Raw genomic sequence first — 19,674 nt, 5'->3', positions numbered from 1 at the left:
AGATAGGATGCGTATTTACTTTATATAGCGGTGACATAAAAAAGAGAGAGTGAGAGAGAAAAGGCAGGCTAAGAAGAGAAAAACGGCTGGCCCAGTGGTGAGTCGTTAATCCGTCAGTGATAACTCACGTTTGCATTAGCGGCGCACGGGAGGATTAGTGACAGACAACGGGTCATTTTTTTTTGTTTCATTTTCTTTATCGTTTCTAAATAGCGTTACGCGGCACTGTATAATAGTTTTTTAGCGCACTGCACGGAGTTCACGACGGACGGGAAGTTATACTACAGGGAGCATTCATATACAAGCAGCACGTTCGCAGTGCGGCCAGACTTCATTCGTTCTTTTTCTTGCTGCGTTTTTTTTTCCGGAGCCGCGGCGGCCGCGAGTGTGACAACGGAAGACACAACAAGGGTACGACAATCCGAGATGACGCGACGCGTGTTTTGTCTTGGACGCCGTCTGTGTCATCCGCGCGACGTTATCCGAACAGGGCCCGCTACAAAGGTTTCGCCGCCGGCGTTGCAACACTGCTGCAGCACGTACTGGTAGCCGCTGACGTCACGAAATGAACGGAAGGGATGCAAACGAGAAGAGAGAAAAAAAGAAGCTCGACAAGTGAAGGCAGCGTGCCAAGAGATCTCCAATTGCAAGTGTCGCCAGCCACGTCCTGTTCAATGTTTTCTTTAAAAAAAAAAAAAAAAAAGAACACGCGTTTACTCCCTGTTTGACTATATTACTTATAGGTTCCTACAAACATTACTAGAGGGGCGCTGGGTGCGTTCAGCTAACGCGGGAATGGCGGTTAGTACGTGGATTAGTCTAATCTTCGAGCTTGCGGGCTTCGCACGTTCTTGAGACGTTACTCAATTACGTTTTCCCTTTCTAAATTTCCCACGCACTCGTATAGTTTTCCGTACAGAGCAGGGCGGTTAGTCTCTGCCGACACGCGTAACCATTTCGAATTGTCGCGTTTATAATTCATTATATTGTTACAAATGATCAATTGGCAAAGCCATTCGAAGCCATGTATCATCTACCCATCAATATCGTGCATGGCCGGACCACCACACTATCCTCAAATGTTGACAGCTTCCGTAGGAGACTAGCATCAGTGTTTCCTAGTAATTTCTTTGGATGAAGCCCTACACTATTTATAACTCGCTGCAAGTTGGTCTTGTTTGCACTTCAGATACTGTTTTAGGAGAGCGAATATGCTAGGTATAAGCGTACTCGTTTTGACTAACCCCAGTGTTTTCTGTAGTAACACAAGCTGGTCGTTTTCGGGCATGCAGTGCAAGAAAAAGGAAGTTAGTCATGTTCTTTCTCTCTCTCTCTCTCTTTTTTTGTCCTTGCGAACACTGCTATATCTGCGCTGTTTTCAGAGTTGGTGTCATATCTCGTGCCTTCCTCTAAATGACTAGTCGCGAGACCGTACCCAACAACCACATGTGCACTACAGTATCGCTGGAAAGGTCTCACTAGGGCGTTACGCTTCGTACCGTAAACGTAAGCAAATAAAAATAGCAACACAAAGAATTAGCTTTCGCAATTAAGCTATAGCGACACGATTCGGTGACTTCAGATAGTATGACTGAGGCAGAGTGCGTATGTATGTCAAAGATCCATGCCCGAAATAAGCGCGCTTTTTCAAGATTTCTTGGGACGTGCTCACGATATTTAACGATATACAGTTCCTTTCTTCAGTCGCGTCCGCCGCGGCTATCAAAGACGTGCTTTCAGAATATGTAGGCCGGCAAGACGTACAGCTAATCCGTGACGAATATAACCGTCAGCCGTCGCCAACTTCCTTCCGGTGATAAAAGATCGAGACAACGTAAGACATAATTCAGAGCTGTAGTCGTGAGTAGGATTCGCTATATGCGGTATGCGCTGACGTCATCGAGGCCGCCATATTTTTATACAGACATCACGGTGAAAAGCTGCCCTTCTCGATCAGCTCAACACGAGCAACACAGTAGAAGCTATAATTCGAACAAAAATGGCGTATGTGACGTCACGCGAATTCTACTTACAGCTTCTCCTCCCATATGCACGCGGAGTAGGCAATGACGTCATCGCAATCGCCGCGATGCTGTGCAGTTGCCGGCTTTGTAGATGCGATCGCCCACACGCCTACTCCCCTCCTAACTTATATAAGTATTTCCTGTTAAGGAAGCAACTTGCTTTCCACGCCAACGTCACAGTCCACGACAGATGACTCGAAGAAGGGCCGACTAAACGGATTAATTCGGTCAATCTTTTGGCAAAGGTGAGCAGCATTGGGGCATTGAATTACAACTCCGCTACGACTGACGCGATCCCTTCCACAAAGTCGGCGAATTTTACAGCTCTACCAAGGCCGATAACTGGACGTTATGTAATCTCTGAGCTAGTTTACAATAGCGGCACGAGAGCTGGAAAGCTGCGAACAGAACCAACAATATGGCGTCTGTGCCGTCACGTGACCACTCCCAGAAGCATAGCTGACGTAGATGGAGCTGTGGTCGCGATCAAGCAGCGCGTACGCGTTGACAAAATATAGTCCGTCAAGTCCATTTCTTTTTTTTTCTTTTTCTTTTCTTGACAAGTCTAGAACGCGATGTGCAGATCACGCAAAAAAAAAAAAGGGGGGGGGGGGAGCGACAAGAAGTAGAAGGCGCTGACAACTGCACTATAAACATACGGGGACACACTTACAAAGAAAACAGTGACGCAACACGCTGACTAGCATTCATCCGGTGAGGGGGATGGGAAAAACAAGAGACCACGGACACAAGAGCCAAATATAAGGCGACAGATAGTTATCTTTTTTTTAAGTCTTTGGTGTGATAGCTGTAATCTTGGTGCATCTCGCTACAGCTCAAATTCACGTTCAAGTGACACTAAATGATTACATTTAGTGTCACTTTCAGATTTTATGAGCTTTGCGATCACCACAATCAGGAAAATGACGATGAAGAGACTACAAGACAAATGCGCGAATCCTCAGGGGAACCTACGAAACCACGGCTGGCGTATGCATAGCCCGTGTTTCACGATAAGACAGAATTTTAGATTACGCGTCCGGTGGGAGCGAATGGAAATCCTTTTTTTTTCGCGTAATCCGTTTTGATCCAGCAGTATGTCTAGCTAAGGATAACTATAATTTCGGTGTTCGGTTATGTTTCTATTTATAACGTGCGTAAACGCAAAGCGTTGAGAATGAAGTCTTGTGTTTAATTATCTGGCGACGTCAATAAACCAATCAGCGAGGCAGATATCGGTGTCAGGAGGAGTCGCGATTCGCATACACCCGATTCGAGAGATTATAAGAGCGGGAATTGGGGGGCAAGTAAAGAAAGTTGACTCGACAGAGAATTACACAGCGGGTCACGCCGACGGAGGGCGCTGCGAGCGCACGTTCCGTGGCGCGCCCTGCCGACTAGGACTTCACGCACTCATCCTATCCTAAAGGAAAGGGCAATAATATATAAAAAATAATAAAGTAGAAACGATGGAGACAAACACGTTAAGAAAAAAAAAAACTGCCATACCACGGCACCCCAGGAAACGACAGCTAGACGCATCGAAGGCGTGTGGGTACGGCATATAACCGGGTCTGGGGTACGGTATATAACCGGGCTTGGAACAGAAAAAGTGGCTTGCCACAAGAAAAAAAAATATAAAGAAGAGGACAGACAGCACAGCCACACGTGATCGCAAGCAGTCGAGCACACACAAACACACCGACACAAATGCACCACTCGCTACAAGAAATAAAAAAAAGGAACAAAACAGAAATGTTGATGGACAAAAAGCAAAAAACTCGGACACTCCTCAAAACATCTCTTAACGTCGTCATTTGTACAGCAAAAATTAGTTGCTTCTATCTATATATATATACGCGTTTTGATCTCTTTGCATCGTGTAAAAAATAAGAGATAAAATATAAACACGAAAGGAAATCCCATCGGTAAGTATGCTGGCAGTGCTTTGACTGCCGCGTGCTGACGCGTTTTGTATTGACTTTAAAAGAAAGGAGGAAGATACCACGTTTTAAATGGCGGTGTGTATATAGAACTGCGCAGACCTAGTGCCACACCACCTCTTCACCATCGCGTTTCAACAAGCATGTCAGTTTTGTTTGTTATTTTGCTGTTTCCAAGCGGCATCGGGCCCAGGGACAACTTTGGGCATAGCATGCTCCCCTCAACCAAATAGATAAGTAGTTAAAAAAAACAGCAGCAGGTATGCGTGTGTGCGGCTAGTCTTTGGTGAAGTGCTTCTTTATATTATATATGTCATACCCAGTGTGACACTGTATACGAACATCTTACACTCTGAGGGCGGAAACGAAAAAAAAAAAGAAAAATAAAGTCGCTTTGCGATATCTTCGCGCACTCTGTATTATAGTATGATTCTATGTACAAGATTCTCGGAGCACGGTTACGACCGTCAGTCTAACGCTATATAGTCACAATGAGATATGCTTTGCAGATCCTACCTCTTGAAATCACCGAGACCAAACACTCATCATTGCATGTGCAAGCAGCAGCAGCGAGCAGCACGTCAGTTCCAGAACGGCGTGCTGTCCTCCGTCTGTCATCTGCTCGAGCAACGCGCACGGTCACCACCACTGCGCATGTGCGCACACACAATGTCATCGTCCAGTTTTCAGGGACAAAAAGAGAACAGTCGGCGACTCTTTGGGAATGCCGGGTCGACTAGGCGCGAGAAAAAAAGATTCTTCCCGCAGAGTCACTCCTCACCGAAGCAAGGCCTGCGAATGCCGAGTCATATCACCACACAGCATTTTAGTCCAGCGCGGCCAGCTTGTGGAGAGAGTGTGACGTCACTTCCGGGACGGCGATCGAAGCACTTCCCCCCTGCAGGACAAGACCGCCAGTGAGATGGCGAAGCGTATAGCTCCGTGGAAAGGTCTTCTGGGTACTTCTGCAAGAATGGACTCCTAGGTACGTCTGCAAGAAGACGCAAACCGCAGCACAGCCGTTCTCACGTGGTCTGCAGAAGCGCACATCTAAGGTCAGCGCGTGGGGCAAGAAGCTTTAGTTAAAGCTTTGTTGCTGACCCATCGGAAGACGTCTTCGGAGGCGGGGTGGTGCCGCGTCTTCACTTGACCGGTCCAGGACTGGTTATCACTCAGTGCGAAGTGCTCCTTCATAAGCGAAGTGTCCTTGCTGCGTACAACCACCAGCGGTTACGGTTGGTCCTAAGGAAGACGTCTTCTTCTAGGCAGCGTTGTGTTTACGTGTGTGCGTTGCGTACGCATGGCTCCAGGACCCAGACACCTTCCGGTCGGTGGGTAAGCCAAGTGCTCCAGAACACCGGCTCCGGAGCAGAGCCCCTTCTTGCAAGTGGTACAGCTAAGCTCCCGGTCACAGGCAGTGTCGTGAAGAGATAGAGGCGTCGTCCGTTGACTGTGCATCGGAGGAGGAAGTTGCTCGCGCGGGTGGAGCTGGGGGTGCGCTCGCGGTACTTTTCATTCGTTTCCTCGTTCGTGTACGCTGCGGCCACCGGAGCTCGCGCGGAGGGACTCCCGTCTCTGCTCGCGTTGCGTCGTCGCCTCGCGAGGTCGTCTTCGTCGTTCCCTCCGCCGCGGCCCTGCGTTTTGCTCGTTTCGCGCCGCTCGTGGAAGTGAATGGCCATCCTGCAATTTGCGGCTCAGAGGCACCAGACGCGGCCCCAGGACGCTGCTGCCGTCGCTGCCGCTGCGGCTGCCGCTGCCGCCGCCGCCGTTGGGGGCAGGGGCGGCGCTGGCGGCGCGGCCAGGCGCCACCAGCAAGATGGCGCTGCCGTAGGGGGCTGCGGCCTCATGGCGGCGGCCGCCGCCAGCAGGTCCAGGGCGGGAGGCGGGGCCCGGCGTCACTCTAGCTGCTCGAGAAAGTTGGGCGACTTGAAGTACTCGGGCACGTTGTCGTCCAGCCGGGCGATAACCTTGTAGATGGCCTTCTTCCACGACTGCTCCTGGTCCTTGCCGGCCACGATGGCGCGGAAGAACTCGCGCAGCGTCTGCTCCACCACGTACCGGAAGTTTTCGGGCACCTGCGGCAGCACGGGAGCAACGGTTGCGGGCTCGTGTAAGGACGTCGTCGAGTGCAATAGCGAACGAAAGAGTTGAAGGGCAAGACTACCAACTCTGTCATGAACTATTTAGGTAACAGTCCTGAACTATCTATATATGAACCAGACTTTCAGGATAAGCTTTAGAGAAATGCAGCTTTTGCTGCTTTTACTACTCATTTTCTGACCCCTTGTGGCTGGCGCAGCATAGCCCATGTTGATGTGCTATTAAACCCGCTGTAACTATCTATACGAGCATGCCCAAAAGACAACGAAAACACAATGTGTGTTAGGACAGGGCTGGTTTGGTAATCTTAGGGCTTAAGAAGGTCGAGTATCTAGATATGAATAGTTTAGCAATAGGAAAAAAAGAGATTAAGTGGTACTTCTGAAAAAGGTGTGAGTTACGCGTCGGAAGATAACAGCAACGCGTACTGCAAGGAACGTAAGCAGCTTGATGTCTTAAAGGCGACATAATAATTGCGCGTTAATCCACACGATCTAGGAAAACAGCCAAAATTGTGTGGTAGCACGCGGGACTTCATGCATCACTCCAAGCAGCTATTTACGTTCAGTATTATTACTCAGAAGTTCTAAGCTTCAGTGTTTGCACCATTATCTGTCCATTAAATAGAAAATATATTGATGATTTGCTGCTATGAAGTCTGTAAGTCTGTATAAAGTGGCTTTCGTCTGTAAACCTGTGCATACACGACAATCTAACAAAGAAAAACAAACTCGTTAAATAATTTTTCAATGTAGACAGTTTGTATATTCCTTATAAAAAATGACAAATCTTGAAGAAGGCAAAACAGTCTACTTTAGTATGGAGTCTATACAGTGTTTTTAGAAAAACATACCTCGATGTGGTTGTTCCTGTTATAGTGAAGGTTGAGGACCCTGAGGAGTTCCGAGTCAGCGCTCACTTTCAACTCCTCAACGTTCTTGATGCCTTCACTGACAGACTGACGGGCGTACTTCTCCATCTGGATGTAGTAGAACTCCCTGCGCAAACAAAGAGGAAAGGCCATGTTTAGACTCGAGAAGAAAAAAGCCGACAGATCAACAACAAATGCTCGTGTTGGCCTAGCGAGAGACGTCTTAGAGGGATGAAGGTGGTCCTCGGCTTTCATTCGACCATACGGGCTTCTTTCACGTACATCTGAAGCCAAGCCAAGTCGCCACCGCCGCCGCCATCACCATCGTCCAACCACACCTCTTACCATTGACCTTAATTACACAGAATAACATTTTGCCGGGTTTACTTTCACACTTCGTGTACACGGCCGTTATTATTCATTTATTCTTTGCATTATGGCCACCATCGGAACACAGCAATAGCGGCCCAGAGGAACCGAACCCGCTACCACCATCGTGCTTGGACATCAGAACGGTGTGTTGCCTCTGAACCACTGCCACCTCTGAGTGTATAATAACAATAATAAAGCACGTCGTGGGCCGACGCGAGCACCACACAGCGTGTACAAGCCGCAACGAAGAACAAGGCCATCATATAGGGCACTAAGTAACGTCGTCATCGCCGACCACGTTGTGCCCCGGAGAGGATTAACGAGATTACCACCAACGAGCGGATTAATAGACGACCACGACGATGAAGACAACGGGAGAGAATTAGGGACGCGGGACTTAGCGCCGTATAGAGCACAAGTACCGCGGGACCCGAAGTACGTCACCGGAACGAACACGCCCTAATTGAACGCCGCATTATCTTCTCGACCGCCAAGACGGGACCTAGCCTTCTACGCCCTCTCACCCACAATCCCTCCTCAACCCAAACCCCTCGTTCCCAGAGGCGGAAGAAAAAAAAAGGGGGGGGGGGGAGGGGAGTTTAGGGAGGAACGAAGGAACACTGGCCTGGATAGCGCCTTAAAAAAAGAAAACCTGCTGCGTGATTAGGGATACGGCAGCGTTAACGACAAGAAAAGCGAAACGCCGAGCTTTGCTCCTCAACTCCCGTCTCGGGCATATACGTATAGTACATAAGAGGAACGAGAACGGTGTAACAGCGTGGCAGCCAGTACGGTAGAAGCAAACGGCACGCGCGGCCGTGTTATTTTTATGAGGTAACAAGGTAAGGCTAATCGCGAGCTCCCGCGCATTGGCGGGGGAGGTGAAGGCGGGGGGGGGGGGGGGGGTCTTTAAGAGTGAAGGAGGAGTCTGAGACCGCGGGGCAATGATTATTAAAGAAGAGTAAAGAAGGAAGAGTGAGTTTAAAAGAAGGAGCAGGAAGGCTCTAAGGTACCGTTGCATACAGCGTCAGTTTTAAAAGTGCCGATGAAAAGAAAAGTAAAAAGAAAGAAACTTGGGGGCAAAAAGCCACGGGAGCAAAGAATAATCAGACGAGAAAGAAGCCTAGCTGCGGGTCCTTAGCTGAACCGGAGGTGGAACGCGGAGCTCTCCGGTAGAGGGGGCTGCTGTTCGTGCGGCCGAGAAGTAATGCGCGAAGTGGCTTTAAAAGGGACACTGTCCCCGTGGAGAAAAAAAAAAATGACCTTTCTCCGGTGGCTAACGTTCTTATCTCGTAAGTGCGCTCTGCCACGCGCGCTCGTGGTCTTCTGTAGCGTGAAAGAGCGAGAGAGAGAGAAAAAAAAGCACATTACAAAAAAAAAAAAAAGAAAGAAAGAAAGACAAGAAAGTCGGGCACGGGCCGAGCGTCTGCGATATTCATTACCTCCAGCGTCCCCACCTCATCCACAGTTCATTTTTTCCCCCCTTCGAGTTCGCTTATGCATGGTCGCATCGCTTCCTGGTTTTCCGCACAATAAACGCGACGAACATAAAAAACAAAGAGATGCAAAAAAATTTGTGGAAAGAAAATAGGGGTATGTCGTTCCCTGTTTCCTTAGCGATCCCTCTGAGCCTCCTCCTATGCGAGACGTTCTGTTTCTTCTTCCTCTTGTTCTTATTATTTTTTTTTTTACAGCGAGGAAGGCAGAGGTTGAAGTTGAAAAGCAAGAAAAGAGCTTGCTGAGCAAAGAAGCGAGTGTAAGGTGGGGAAGAAAGAAAGCAGCGGAGTTGAAGGCGATACGTAATATTTCGCGGGCCATTAAGTTCTGCCGCGGCGGCGGCGTTGAGTCGTCGGGAGGGTTTCACTCCCCATTTCCCCATCTCTCAAAAAAAAAACCTTGCGCATCCCTAGGGAAGATAAGAATGCGAAGACAGGTATACGACGGACCCCGCGAGCGTCCGCGTCGTTAGGAGCACCACCTCGGCGGGACCACAAGAAGCGCGATGCCATCGTGGATCCTTCTCTTGTTTTTCCTTAACGGCGGGCTCGAATTTAATTCGCCACGAAACCACCCTGCAGCAGCGCGTCTTACCGCTCGTTCGGGAGATTACACGCTATATATGTAAGCGCTCGCCTTGTTTTACAACCGCGGGTGGCGCGTGGCCTGCCTGAGCAGCTTTCATAACGTGTAAGGCGAGGAAAATACGAAATGTGCGTGCGCATGTGTGTGTGTGTGTGTGTGTGTGTGTGTGTGTGTGTGTGTGTGTGTGTGTGTGTGTGTGTGTGTGTGTGTGTGTGTGTGTGTGTGTGTGTGCGCTTGATAGAGAGAGGAGGTTAAGGCCGCTGAAGGAGAAACGAAAGCTGGATAAGAATTTGTATGCGAGTAAATAACGACAGCAGTATATAAATAGAAACTCTAGGCGCAGGTATTGCACAGACCCCCGATACTTTCGTGCAAGATCCAGGGATCTGCGGCTGACGTGTTTGCAAGTGGGACGAGCGGTTTCTTTTTCTTTTCATTTTTGTCAGTGCCGTCGATCGTCGTCGCGTCTCCGCCCGCAAATGACATTTGGAACCGGTGTGAGGTGTTCACGGTGTGGTCGGTCAGTCAGTCGCGAGGAAAAGACAGAACCGACGCTTTCCTTATCTTAGCCCCGCTGACGGACGGGCAAACGCCTCTCCTATACACTCGCCCAGTGCTTGCGAAGCACAAGTCCGTCTTCCATTGTGAAGCTCCATTGTTTTTTTTTCTTTTCTTTTCTTTCCTCACTCAAGGCGGCACCGATAAGAAAGCGTGCACGCGCTGTGTCAGAACACACGCGGAAGCGAGAGCGTTGCCTGACCGCGGTCCGGACCGATCGCGATACAGGTCTGCTCGAAAGCCCTGTCGGGTTGGTCTCGGTGGCTATGTCGTTTCACCGAGGACGCGGGTTCGATTACCAGGTCTGCTGGCGGCGGCCGCATTCCCATGGGTGCAGAATGCAAGAACGCTCGTGTATACTTAGATTTAGGTTTACTTAGGTGTACTTAGCCACAGAGCCTGTTTCTTAAACTTCTTTTTGGGTGCATCTGAACCTTTAAATAATTTTATAGCCCAAGCTAGATTATTCACAACAGAAAGTTCATGAGCACGTCGATGGATAAACAACGAATCATATAGGGTGTCCCTGCTAACTTTAGCCAAGCTGCTAACAGAAAAGAGAAAAATACGGAGAAAGATACGATTATAAGACCGACAGTGTTCGATATTCACATCTATGAAAACCTAGCACAGTAGGTGTTGTAATCATATATTGCACAGTGTTTTGTTGTATAATATATATATGTATAGCCGTAATGCTCTCACATCACAGTCGCTCGGTTTTAACATGAGCGGGATTGTTTTATTTTATTTTTCTGCTTGTTTCGTTGTTTTGCATCCGCCGGAATAATCCCCTTCGCGTTCGCAACTGCATTCGAGCTACACGAAGCAACCGCGCGTTAATTATTCGACGGGCGTACACAGCTCGTTATCGGCGCGAGATCTTTATCTATTTGCGCGCCGCACGCGGTCGCGCACTCTCTCTGTTCCGTTCGAGGAAATGTCGAGCAGCTGCGGTTGGGCACCCGTGGGGCGTGAAAAGAAATCGGCATGTCGCGAAGTTCGCGATAAAGCGGTCCACACGGCGGGAAGTCAGATAAGGACTTTTTTTTCTTTTTGTATTATCATCTGCGTGACATTATACGCGCGGCGCTTCAGGTATGTATCGCACGCGTGTGCTGCCTGTATCTGCAGTCACATTTGCGAATGTACGCAATCATATCCTCCGTATCATCCGTTATCCCAGATGGTTGACAAATACAATTCGCGTAAGAGGCATCGCGAGGTACCAGAGGAAGCAGACTCGCCGCACGCGACCTATACCAACGCCACCTAGATAGATAGCACAAGGCCCGTTCACACCGATCCATGACGTCATCATACCTGGCCCGACTGCCATAGAATCCAATGGCGATGCTCCAGAGGACACCGAGGTGATTTTGACGTCACCGCTTACGTCACACCAGCCATGGCAATGGAAACTTCGGGCCAGGTAGCATGACGTCATGGATCGGAGTGAAGAGGCCTTGTGCTCTCTAGGCGGTGGTGCCTAAACGCTGTGTGGTGCTTGTACCACCCGTAACCTCAAACTGGGCACGAGCTGCGAATCGTCATATCAGCTGAGATGCTTTTCCGAATCCTCCACGCCAAATTGGTGGCCATATCGGCCGCGCGCCACGCAGAAAAGGCCGGATCTAGTTCGGCCGAAGAAGCTAGACAGGATTGGTTGAATCCGGTTGATCAATGGGAGGCAGAACAGCTGATATGGCCGCGAACTGGGTTCTGCTGCAGGCAACGAACAATGCAGGCGTCCTGCTTGAGACAGACCCAACTGCCTACGGTCATTGAGGCCGTCTTACAAGCAACTTACAAGCAATTTAAGGTCACTGCACATATGGCGTTACACTTGAGGCTTAAATTAGAATCAAATTGTTGATGCAGCGAACAATTAGGCTTATTAGAGCGTTCCACATAGCCAGCACGTCATCGAAGCTAATACTGTGGCATCCTCTGCAAGGTGGAAATCGGAACACTTCTCCGGCATCGCATTTAAAGCTTAAGGACTTACACTTCTTAAGGATTAAGGACTTACACTTGTTGGTCTACCATTGCGTGCATAGACGTTCTGGAAACAGGTCGTTCGGAAGTGTATACGGACTAAAATAACCACAAGGAAATAGACTTTCGAAGGACCTTTTCGTTGTTGCTATCGCATAAACGGTCTGCGGACGTTATGAGGCCAGAAGGACGACCCACAAGAAAGACAGTGGTCTATTTCAGCGCTACACATAGTCTATAGACTGTCTAAATTCAATTCTTTTTTTTTCCCTAAAGTAAATCAGCATCGTTTTGACGTACACACGTCAGCGGCTTAGACAGGCGGTGCCGCGACGTATACGTGTGCCTCGGACGTCGCACAGATTACGGACGTCGGGCCCGGAGCCAAGGTAAGAAGGGGTGAGGGAGAGGTTAGTCGAGCGATAGGCTGTGCTCTGGGCATGGCAACAGGCGGCGAGCACGGGTGGAAAAAAAAGAATACAAGGAAAGAAGGAACGAAAGAAAGAAAACGAACGAAGAAGAGAAGAAACAAGGAGGCGGTTCGGAGACAATTAGCGTGCGGGTCGCAAATGAGAAATCAGCGCTCTCCTTATCGCGCCGGTGTGCCCTGGCTGAGAACAAGGGTCAACTCTCCCTGGCCAAGACAATGGCTGACGCGGCGTGTCCGCCGCCCGAAGAGCGAGCGCTTGCAAAAGGCTTTCCGCGAGAACGCTACATATTGAGGTTTTTCCGTTGCTGCGAGCTTCCACTAACTTGCTGTTCTTCTGCGCAGGACTAACTGCGCACTTGGGTTTGCTTGTGTTTGTTTTTCGCGTCGCGTATGGAAAGCGATTTATTTTCTCCAATTTTCTTCCTTTCTGGTTTCCCAGCAGCGAAAGTACTTGCATCCTTTTGCATTCTGTTCGTTCACGCTGAAGGCTATACGAAGAAAACCCGTTATATCGAAAGGAACGTAAAAGAAAGTATTCGCTATATCGAAACGAAAGAAACGACATTTGTTTTATAAAAAAACTAAAGTAAATGAAGCTATTCGTTACATCAAAACGAAAGTAAAAGGAGACATTCGTTACATCGAAACGAAAGAAGACATTCGCTATATCGAAACAAAAGAAGACATTCGTTATATCGAAACGAAAGTAAAAGAACAGGTTGCGAAGAACTAGTTCTTTTCCAAACGGCCAGGAAACACTTGCGGGTGCACGAATCGTTTTAAAAGAAGCAGAAGAAGAAGAAGGTGCCGTGACGTCTATAAATTTTCTTAAGTAATTGAACGCGAGCAAATAAAGACTACGCGTGGTCGCGTCTTGAAAGCGAGGAGCAAACAGCGAAGTCGACAGAAGCGCGCGGACGTTTCTGTATACCTTCGCAATGACACACAAGACGCATAGCCACTAACGGCATTCAAGAATAAAGGGAACAATTTGTGAAATGAAAAAAATAAAATAATAAAACAACCCACTCTGAAGCTAAGATGTGAAGCAGGAGCAAACGTGCGCGCATTGCGATGAGCGGCTTAACGCTGGAACCACTTTTTTTTTTCCCCGAGAAGAAGAGGGAGAGGTCGTAAATTACGGGCTTTGTTTGAACGGTGGCCGAGAAAGATGGCGTGAATATATAAGTCGCGGGGGCGAAAGGCTGGCACATTCACCGCAGAACAGTTTCGCCATCAACTAACAGCCTCGCTTCTTTACGTGTTTATACAACGAAACGAAATACAGGAGGAGTAATTTGAATTCTCAAAACCCGTAGCCCGACCGTTCTTAAGTGTGGTGACTCGTGCGAAGCCGCCACATATCGAAACGACCAGTTGCTACGTGGTGTCGCAGCGATGTGGTCAGCAGCGGCCCTGATGAGAAGCTGCGTTTAAGACGTTCGCACTAACGAAGTCACGCTCGATTATGTGACATAGACGGCAATATCCATGTTAGGTGTGCCGCCCAGTTTATCTCAAATTGTTTTATATTTCACTCATAAAATTTCGAGTAGGTCGCCTCGAGTCGGTCGTGAGCGGAAGCTTCGTGAACGATAAATGCCCCATCACAGAGTTACGCAGGTGGAGTCCGCCCATTTGAATACGTTATTCTGATTCTGAGCTGTCTGGTCACGGAAGCCCTTGTCAACGATGTTGTTAGTGAAGGTATGCTTTAACCGCACGCAGGCAAGCGCTTGCCCTAGAGGCTAAGCGCTGCGTCACTCAGAGGTTGCGGACTGGTGAACGACGGCTTCGTTAGGGCGAAGTACGTACTTTATAGCTGCAGCACGAAGTCAAAGCAACTTTAACCCGCTCCACCACAAACCGGCTCCTCGTAGAACACGCACTACACAAGGACCCGATCGATGCGTCTAACCTATACAGACCTCTTCAACCGCCAAGCGGGTTGCGCTCGCCCAACTCCGAATAACATTTTTTTTTGCGACCCAGGAGAGACACTTCGCAGCGAACGCTAAGTTGCCATGATGACGACGACAAAATTGTATACAAAGAAAGAAAAAAAGAACGAGGTGACCGCAGCGGGGCACGTACCCAAGCAGCTTACACCCCGCGGAAGCTAATAACATTATGGACCGTTAGGCCAACACCCGCCAATCGATATCGCCTTCACCCTCCACGCCCTCCTGCCAATCCCCCTTACCTATAACACTTACAACTCTTACCACCTTTTCCCTAGAGTTCAACGAAAGGCGACCTCCCGCCCCGTTCCCCCTGGAAGCCAAGTCACTTCTGAAGTCGTCCGACGCGACCACCGAGCGACAACTTCTAAAACAGCAAAACGTAAACAGAACCCTTCAGGGATCTCCGCACGAGGACACGGTCGCTAATAAGGTCCGAAAAATTAGAGGACCTTGCTCGCCTAACTCGTTTAAGCTCCTTTTTTTTTTGCTTCCTTAATTCTCGCTCTAGAGCTACAGAGAAAGCGCGCGCTCTGGTCAGCAACGTCGCCGGCTCGTGCGGAAGCATTAAAGAAGCACAGCAGTTATTGTTGGGCGTATACACACCCAGCGCGCGCCTGGCAAGACAGGCGCATTTGCATGCGCGCACCGCGACGCGGCCAGCGCGGACGTGTCGACAACTTGTCGTTCGCCGCTCGGCTAGCCACTTCCCGTTCCTTGTCTACGCGTTATAGGTGTCCCCCACTTTACCCACCTTCCCCATCATGCCTCCTTTTTTTCCCGCCATCCCTATTTTTCTGCGGCTCTGTCGTCGTCGCCGCGTTGTGGCCCCTTTGTGTGCTTGTTTTCCCTCGGTCCCCCAGCGTGCTTATACTTGCATGCATATAAAGCCTGTTATTTCGCCAACCATGCAAAAACGGCGGCGCGAGGAGATGAAACACAACGCCCATGAATAGACGTCTATGCAGATTGAGGTTGTTGCGCGGCCGCCCCACAGGGGGGCACCACTGCGGGAAAAAGTGGGACCGGAAAAGCACAGGCCCAGACAAGCGAAGTGAAGATGTTCTTGCGGTTCAGGCTCTCGACGGGAGGGCTGGTCAGCGCGTCCGCGACTTCTCCCTAATTACGTACGTAGCTCCCCCTAGCGGCGGAAAAACATCAACTCAACTCTTTGGCTGTCAGTGCAGTGGTGTAGGTCGGCTTGGCTTGCCCACCGGGGCGTACGAAAATCTCGCTCCCATTGTATTGCCCGCCACTCTCTCCCTTCTGTCCTTGCATTTTCCGGAGCTCGCGCAGGTCCTGTACACTAGTCCGAATGTTGTGTTGTCCCACACACTTGTTCTCGCAGTTGTGCTCATAATAAGTGCGGCGTTCGCAGCGCCGCCTCTCGAAAACTTCATTCTCTTGCCCTCGGTGGTGGATGGACAGCGCGGACGGCTCCGCGGCTGCGTTCTTGCGCGAGCTCTCCCGAGAGAAGTGCGGCGCATAAAAACAAGAGGGCGCGACGAGCGCGCTTCCAGCAACATAACTTGGCTCGCGATGCGATGAATATTCAGCGAGGGGCAGCGGCGCGCGCAGCTAGGCGTTAAATACCAACGTATGGACGAGCGTATGTAGCCCCAGCTTGCATTAACTAATACAGTACGCGTGTCATTCAAAGCAAGGTCCCGTGTTTTCTTGCCTCGACAAGTGTGGAACAGATTGCAGTCCTTATAGAGTGGAGTCGCGCAGTCTTTTTAGAAGTTGCGCCGGGTCGGTGAAAGAAGTGACTACGAATTTTTTAATGACTTTATGTGCACGTCACTGCCGTTCTTGCGCGGTTGCAGCTCAAATTGAAATTCATCGAGGCTAAAGAAATCTTTGAGAAAAGACTGAGAACGAAACACAGAGAGGTACGCTTTTCTTGAGAATTTCAACCCGATGCTGCGTATTCTTCCAGCGACTTGGCTAAGCTAAACCACGCGTCTGCGTTTTGACGTCACAACAGCCGGTCAATTAACTCCGTTGGAGTCTGTTGAGGTTTGCCATGACGGGCGTATATTCAGAAAGAAACTAGACATAGCTCGTTGGGTTCTGTTTGCCTGAACGCGCGTCAGAGATGGCAGTGCGATTTGATTTGCTACGGAGAAACCCGGGCAAGCATGCATATACCCGGTCAAACTCGGTATTAGACGGATGTCACAGTTGAATGCTGCTACGTTGGCGTGACATTTGACAGCAAACGAAATGGATAAGTTAATAAGTTCAAGCAAGAGTGACTCTGCGCGTCTGCCGACTACAGCGACGCCCCCGCACGCTGGGCATATATGCAGCAACAAACTCCAAACAGAAGCGCCAGAATGCTGCAGTGACGCTAGAGACTTGTGTTCGTCTGTCTCGTGACGGACGAGCACAAGTCTTTCCTCTAAGGCTGTCTCGTGACACACGAGTGCATCAAGTCGCAGACGGTGCAGAGACTCTCGGCCCCGCGGAAGTGCGATTGCATTAACGCCAGGACACGGGCCGTAGGGGGCGCTCCGAGCGCCTTATCGGTGGCTGAGCGCGCGCCGCTACAGCGGCATGTCTTTATTTAGCGCTCTAAAAGCTACCGGAATTCACAGATAAATGCGCGTGCGCCGCTTGAAGGAACAAAAGCAACGTCGTCGACGCCGGGAAAGGAGTTCTCCGCTCCAGCTCGGCGGTTCGTTCGTCTCGAGATATGGACCGCTGAGTAATGCGCGCGTCCCGACGAAACAAACTATAGCGCACCGACGTACCACGACAGCTCTTTGTGTGAGGCTCGTCCGAAGGCGAGCGTCATAACCACGAGGCTATACACCCCGAGAATTTTTGCTGCTTGGCGCGGGATTTTGGGGGAGAATGAGTGCGTGTGTGCGCGTAGAGAGAAAGTGGAGTGGGCTTGTTTCTTTGGCGTGTGGAGCCGACACTGTATGCGGCGCGCTTTATGCAACTCCGACACGAAGGATGTGTGCTGTTTCTCGTGCGCTAGATGCTCGGTCGGCCAGACTGTCTGCTGTCATAGCAGCACGTATACGCGAGGCGTAGGGAGTCAAATCGGCGCCTTGATCTCTCCAAGCAGCAAAGAAACGCCAAACTCGACGTCTCTTTCATACGGCGGCTACCCCGCTCCCCTCCCCCGTTATACCTCCGAAGGCGTGCAAATACGTCCATTCCTTAAATCGCATAAAAGGACTGGCAGCTTTCAGCGGAAAAGCGAGATTTTCCTGTCTAAGGTTGTATGAAAGAAACGCTCGCGTGAGCTGTGGTGATGCTGCCTGAATGTTCCTTCGCATGTTTTCGCGTCTTTAAAACCCCACCCCTTCTCATCCGCAGTTGAAGCCGCAGATGTGCGCCCTGCCGCTTCTGATCGCTAAGATAGACCGACGGTTTAAACAATACTGTGCATTAGAGCAATATGATAACGATGGCTGAACACTCAACTACCTCTTTCTGATGTGTTACTTTTGCCAGGGACGCTATACATACATACACCACGCGTTATAGCTTATCGCAATGCATTCGTCGCGAAGCTTTATCGCGTATACTGTGCCAAACACAGGAAAAAGCAGTTTTACGTTGATTTTTTTTCTGTTGCTTATTTCTTCGCCTTAGAGAAAGTGGAAGTCACCCAAGCACGCAAATATCTACCATCACTGTGCTGTTTCAAGAGACGACCGCGTGGCGTCGCCACCGTCTATGGAACTTATACGAATAGCAGAGTTCTGCACGGCCGGGGGGCGTGCAGGCGCGAACCTTGAGATTATCAAAGTTTTGTAAGCGCAACCCCTCCACCGCATACGTAACAACACCAGAAACGCAGCGGCGTTCCAATTACACCGTGTATAGTTTCGAGACTCGAATCGCCGCCTTCCCGATTCGCGTGCCTTCGTGCTCGCTCGCCAGTCGTCCGTGTGTGCAGACCATTAAACCCCAAATGCTCGCAGTTCAAGCCGCCGCTGCCGCCGCAAAATCCCCGCGACCTTCCTTCTAAACCTGCCCCCCTCCCTTGCCGCCGTGTGATTCTTTCCCTTCTGTGGAGCGTGCCTTACTGAATCGGCTCCGCTGTTTTCCTCTAAAACAAGGCACACGGCGGCGGCGCGCCGAACCGGAACTACACGCCATCCCAGTTTTTCGAAGCTTTGTGACGCGCTTAGGGGAGCGTAAAGACGGCAGAGATCTCTCTTCCGAACCATTAATAAGCATTAGTTTCCTCTCTCGCCCGCATACCGGTCGCCGCTTATTCTCGAGACCAAAACTTTTTGAAAACCGCCGCTGCTGCCTTCTCCTATATAACTCTCGACCAGACTCTTTCTGGTCGTATCTGCAATCGTCGTCGTCGTCGTCGTCGTGGAAAACGCTTAGTCCAGAAAACAACGGAGCATACTTCGAAAGGAACGCCGGGAGAACGTACGTTCGCTGCCTGTGAGCGTTTATCCATGAGAGGGCGCGCGTTAACGGGGACCGAAAACGCGCTAACACCGCCGTCGCCTGCGCTGTACAGCGTTGCGTCCGGTTTTTTTTTTTTTTTTTCGTTCGGAGAGAGAGAAATCTGCAGGAATCGCGCGCGCATGTAGTTGGACGCTCGGTAGGCGCCGGCGACTCTGGACACCGAGCTGGAACGAAGTCGCGCGCGCGGGATTCGCTCGGGGCTCAGCCGACGAACGATTCGGCCTCGGATGGTGGGTATGCGCGGAGGGTGTTCCTTTAGTTTTCGCGTGTTTGGAAAGAAGAACGCGCGCGCGCCATGCAATTTGAGAGGATTAGCACTCCTGCAGCGAGCGTCGCACGCACGCCCTAGTCGTGTCAGTTGCGTGCAGCGAAATGTATGATCGACGTATGATATTGAAGTGCGCGACGCGTCTCCTAGAGATGGCTCAGTTCCGACGGTTCGAACCTATACAGAGAGAACCAAACTGAACACATTTCAAAACTTTCGGAAGCTGTTGTCGGTACTAACTACAATAGTCATGTGCATCGGATCACAGCTAAGTGGAATCGTTTGTATACCACGTGTCTCCTACGTACTTAAGAAGGTGCCACGTTGCAGAAGCATCTTTATTCCGGAAACACAATCCGATGCGAGGGATTCGGGCTCTCAAGAAGGAGCGGACTCAAACAAGAGGCGCTCTCACAAAGTTCGAGTAGGGAGGCGGTCGTCCCTCTCTTACACGAAGACAGCCATAAGTTAAAGATACGCGCAACAGCGGATGCGAACGCCCACACAATGCACGCAACTGCCGATAGACGACTGCAGAAACGACTGAATATAGTACGGTGTATCTAGGCGGACACGGTTCGGTCAGCTCTCCTAGACCCGTTGACCGGGAACCCCGGG

The 19,674-nt window shown here is 50.2% G+C and overlaps 1 protein-coding gene across 2 annotated transcripts in view; it reads right to left on the bottom strand.

Annotated features, from left to right (window-relative positions):
• Positions 1 to 712: 712 nt before the first annotated feature.
• LOC119457881 (homeobox protein prospero) overlaps positions 713 to 19,674 on the bottom strand; it is a 188,123-nt gene continuing 169,161 nt past the window's right edge. For both annotated transcript variants that reach the window (XM_037719645.2, XM_049670505.1), the window contains 2 exons: positions 6,921 to 7,065; positions 713 to 6,042 (listed from right to left, as the gene is read on the bottom strand). In XM_037719645.2, coding sequence (XP_037575573.1) covers positions 5,863 to 6,042; positions 6,921 to 7,065 — 325 coding nt within the window. In that variant the 3' untranslated portion in view covers positions 713 to 5,862. The remainder of the gene's footprint in view (positions 6,043 to 6,920; positions 7,066 to 19,674) is intronic.

This window comes from Dermacentor silvarum, chromosome 7 (genome assembly GCF_013339745.2).
Source record: "Dermacentor silvarum isolate Dsil-2018 chromosome 7, BIME_Dsil_1.4, whole genome shotgun sequence".
Taxonomy (NCBI): Eukaryota; Metazoa; Arthropoda; class Arachnida; order Ixodida; family Ixodidae; genus Dermacentor; species Dermacentor silvarum.
Note: the sequence above shows the minus strand (reverse complement) of the source record. Positions and strands in the feature narration are given on the sequence as shown.